At 43.8% G+C, this 3853-nt stretch overlaps 1 protein-coding gene across 1 annotated transcript; it reads right to left on the bottom strand.

Moving 5' to 3' along the window:
• Positions 1 to 2370: 2370 nt before the first annotated feature.
• On the bottom strand, positions 2371 to 2835 carry LOC108024314 (uncharacterized). Its single transcript, XM_017094217.1, has one exon. The coding sequence runs from the start codon at positions 2833 to 2835 to the stop codon at positions 2371 to 2373; it is 465 nt and encodes a 154-aa protein (XP_016949706.1).
• Positions 2836 to 3853: the final 1018 nt, after the last annotated feature.

The raw sequence follows: 3853 nt of genomic DNA, 5'->3' as shown, positions 1-3853 counted from the left end.
TCCCTCCAAAAGCCCCCTCCCGCAAGCCCCCCACTTGTGTAGCCGCTAGAGCCTTTGTTTTGCTTTGAAAACTCTCAGCAATTTTGTGGTTCCTTTGTCTCGACTCTGGTCCATTCATTGACAGCTCCTAATGCAATCTCACCTTGTGCTCCAGCACTTTATAAAGTTATCCTTGGATCTCTCAATGAGGGCAGAGAGGGGGGATCCTGCTACACCTGCTTGTGGGCCAATTATCGGCTAAATATAATGGAGATATCCGATAAACCGATTGCCCCGCAGCGCCAGCCGAAACATTTTCCACTCGATTGATCTGCTGTCAGAAGCAATATGGAAAGCCAACGGGACTAGGCCGATGCCGATACCGTCAGCGTTAACATTACCGTTAGGGCCCCCCTCGCTCAAGACCCTCCCCCAGCAAGCTAAACAAATATTTGGATGGTTCCTGAGAGATACGGGGGTCCTGGACAGCCCCCATCATCCGGCGTCTTTTGTTTACCTGAGAGCATCGATAAATGTATCTATGCAAATGTGGATTTGGCTTCGAATTCGGATCATAAATCATTCGAGCTGGCGAACGGAAGGGGTTTGAGTTTCGGCATGAAATTGAGAAATTATCCCAAAAGTTTCATGCTTAATTCATTTGTAATTTCTCTGGCGTGGGGGGATGGGCACTGGAATTGGAATTCGGGATTGGTATTATCTGATTGTGCTTGATTCGCTTAATCCGTTGCTAACTACTGTGCCAACTTTCGGAACTTTCGGGTGCATCCGGTGCGTACTTTCCATGCAATTGGCCACAGTAATTTCACTTGGCTCTTATCCCTTGCACCGCCGCTTTCCCCTTCAACACCTCCCCGCTCACACCCCCCGGAACGTCATTTCCGACACTTAGGTCCCTTTCCCAGCCAGCTTTTCCCACCCAGCTCCTCCCCCCCAGCTCGGCACGCACACACACACATCCGATTAGCAATTTCCATGCACTTGAGAGATTTCATTAGCCACTGTCGTTGTTGTTGTTGTTGTTGGCGTTTTCCATTTGCCATGAGGCACGCCATGGTTGGTTTTCCTTCTTTGATTTCCCCAACTTACAGAGCACAGGGAAAAATGAGATTTTTCGATCAGGCTTTATTTGGGAAATTAAATGATGGCTGCGTTGCAAAAGTCTTTAAAAATGTTTAAAACATGCAGTTTAAAGCAAAATACATTTAAATTGGCCATTCCTTAGTCAAATTTTATTTCGATATCAATTACTTGGGCCTTCCTCAAAGCATTTCCCTTTGTATTTCGCTACGTTGTATATAAATCCAATTAGCTTTTGAATCGAGAAGGCCTGTCTGTCTGTCAATTGAGAAAAGAAAAGCCCTCAGTTTTTCCCTGTGCTCCTGAGGTTTTTCTCTACGCACTCCAGCTTCCTATCGCACTTGAGCACTTTCCATGCATTTAAACAATTTCCCTGCTATATTCCGTTTTACAAATGTTTTTTCCTCACAAGCCACCCATCGACCACGGCCCGCCACCCGCTGCGTCTTGAATTCGTTTGTTGTTGTCAAAAATGTTGATGAAAATTTCATAAATTTATTTGCTGTTCTGCTCCTAGTTCCTGCTGCCGTTCTTGGCCCACTTGTTGTAGTTGCTGTAGTTGTTGCACTTCATTCGTTCGTACGCTTCTGAGCCATTAACTACGCCACTCGTTCGCTTTTGAGCCAAGAGAAGCCAGCAAAGGGGGCTCGAATGGGGGGGAGAAGGGTTCCAAAGTGGATGCGGGGCTGGTGGTGAAGGGGGTGCAAGTAAGTCGAGTGGGCTAGTCAAGTTGCACCATATCGTAAAATATTTAACGCTTTTAAGAGTCCTGCAGTTCGGGGCAGGTAAGTTGCTACGGTTTCGATGCGTAAGTCATTTTCATCCGCTTACGAGACGGGTGGCCATTTGTCTATGTCTTCCCACTTGCTGCCAGAGCATTTCATATTGCATTTTTCACTAAACATACTCTTACACGGAGAAAAAAATTACATAAAACAATTTATAATTAAATTTTACATAGGGTTAGATTTTACTTTTACTCTATCAATTTTTTGGCAACTATATTGAAAACTTGTCCCTTAAATATATTCTTGTTGAGTTTTTGGTAATAATTTTGAAATACAAATATTTTTTAGGCAATGTTTTTAATTTTACCTACTACAATCCCACTTAAAATAAAGTTGAACCTCGGAATTCGAATTTTTTTTTGCTTATTAAGAAAAGTTATATTTTATTGATAAAGAAATATATTAACAAACATCCATTTAAATAGGTTTAACAATAAGAGTAACAAATTTAAGAAACTCCTCCATGTTTTCTTTCTTTTCGATGGTTCTGGAAGGGTTATAACTATTCGGTATGGTGAGATATTTCGCCCTTCTTCTTGTGCCCCAGGCGATGATCCTTCTCGCCTTTCTTTTCGTTACCCCGAGCCCCACGATTGCGATGCTCTTTTTCCTGCCCCCGTTCACCGCGATGGGTTTGGGGATGCTTCTTCTCGCCTTTCTCCGAGTTTGATCCGTGACCCGGGTCCCGCTCCTCCCGCCGTTCCCGAAGCCAGTTCAGGAACTTGAGTAGTTCCTCCGCTTTCTCTGTTTCAGAATTCTTGCCCGTCCTCGAGGTGAAGGCGGAGATGGTATCTTCGGAGGCCAAGGAGCGCGAGATATTACTGCTGGCGGTATCGGAGGCTGCATAAGCCGCAGTGGTTGTGTTTGTGGTGGACGTCGTGGTGACCTCCGAGGTGCCAGATGCACCTCTGCCCAGGAGCAGGACACAGCCGAGAGCGCCCAGGATCAACACAAATGAGAATCGCATTTTGATGTGCCGTAACTGGGAGATGACTTTCGCTTTTATACCTCAGTGATCTTCAAAAGATACAAATTTAGCAATGTTTGCACAGCTTTTGGAGAAGTTAATTCGGTTTTGCACTTTTTCTTTGGCGAGAAAGCACTCAAAGATCGTTTGCAAATACTATTGTTATTACCTATGCAAATAAAGACTCGCAATTAGTTGTCGTTGGCACAGCTGCAAAAATATAAAGTGCAAAATTTGAAGACCCATTTCTTGGGAAACGTGCGACTTTGTTTAAATAAAAATTTAGGGTAATTCCTAGTACTTAAAAAAGCTGCTCGGCTTGCAGTTTTTTACCCGTCGCTAAGCCAAAAGATGACCTTAAAACAAGATCTTGAAAAACTAATAGTTATATCCAAAATGTAATAAGAAATTCTTTATGAAAAATAGTCATAAACTTTAATAGACCATTTAAAAGTAAAGGTTTAGTTTGTTGATTTTTAGGGTAAACGGCCTATGTAAAAGGCTTTCAGCTAAATTGATGCAAGCACTGTGTTGTTTCTCGTAAATCAGTTCTTCAATTTATAACACGTTTTTTCCCGATGTATGCCCACGCTTTTGCACACCCATATCAGGTGGGGTCTGAAAATATCGATGTATGAATTTTCCGACCTTTCCCCAATAAATTCTCGTGGCAACGCATCGCTTCGGACGTGATTTTGGCTTCACGCACGCACGCCGCACCTAAACAGGGGAGTTAGTTTCATTTAGAGGGGTGGCTCAAAAGGGGGCGTGACCCAGGGATTGGTTACGTTGTCCCATAGCCCCCACACACACAGCCCCTCATCCGCCCTCATGGCCCCTCGGCACACCATTTTCCCCCTTTTGGCATTGCTGTTTTCTATGTCATGGCACGTATTTTGGATTTCTGCTACATTTGAACTTAATATTTTCCCCGTCTCTGTGGCCATGTAAGTGTGTGTATATGTGTTAGCTGGAAATTTGCTAGCTTTTTTGGCAACATCTCTGTCTTAGCCTGGGG

Source organism: Drosophila biarmipes, chromosome 3R, assembly GCF_025231255.1.
Source record: "Drosophila biarmipes strain raj3 chromosome 3R, RU_DBia_V1.1, whole genome shotgun sequence".
NCBI classification, from domain to species: Eukaryota; Metazoa; Arthropoda; class Insecta; order Diptera; family Drosophilidae; genus Drosophila; species Drosophila biarmipes.
The sequence above is the reverse complement of the archived record's forward strand: the minus strand, read 5'-3'. Positions and strand labels throughout refer to the sequence as shown.

Bases quoted from the DNA above. Each gene is read 5' to 3' on its own strand.
- LOC108024314 (XM_017094217.1), bottom strand. From the start codon at position 2,835: ATGCGATTCTCATTTGTGTTGATCCTGGGCGCTCTCGGCTGTGTCCTG.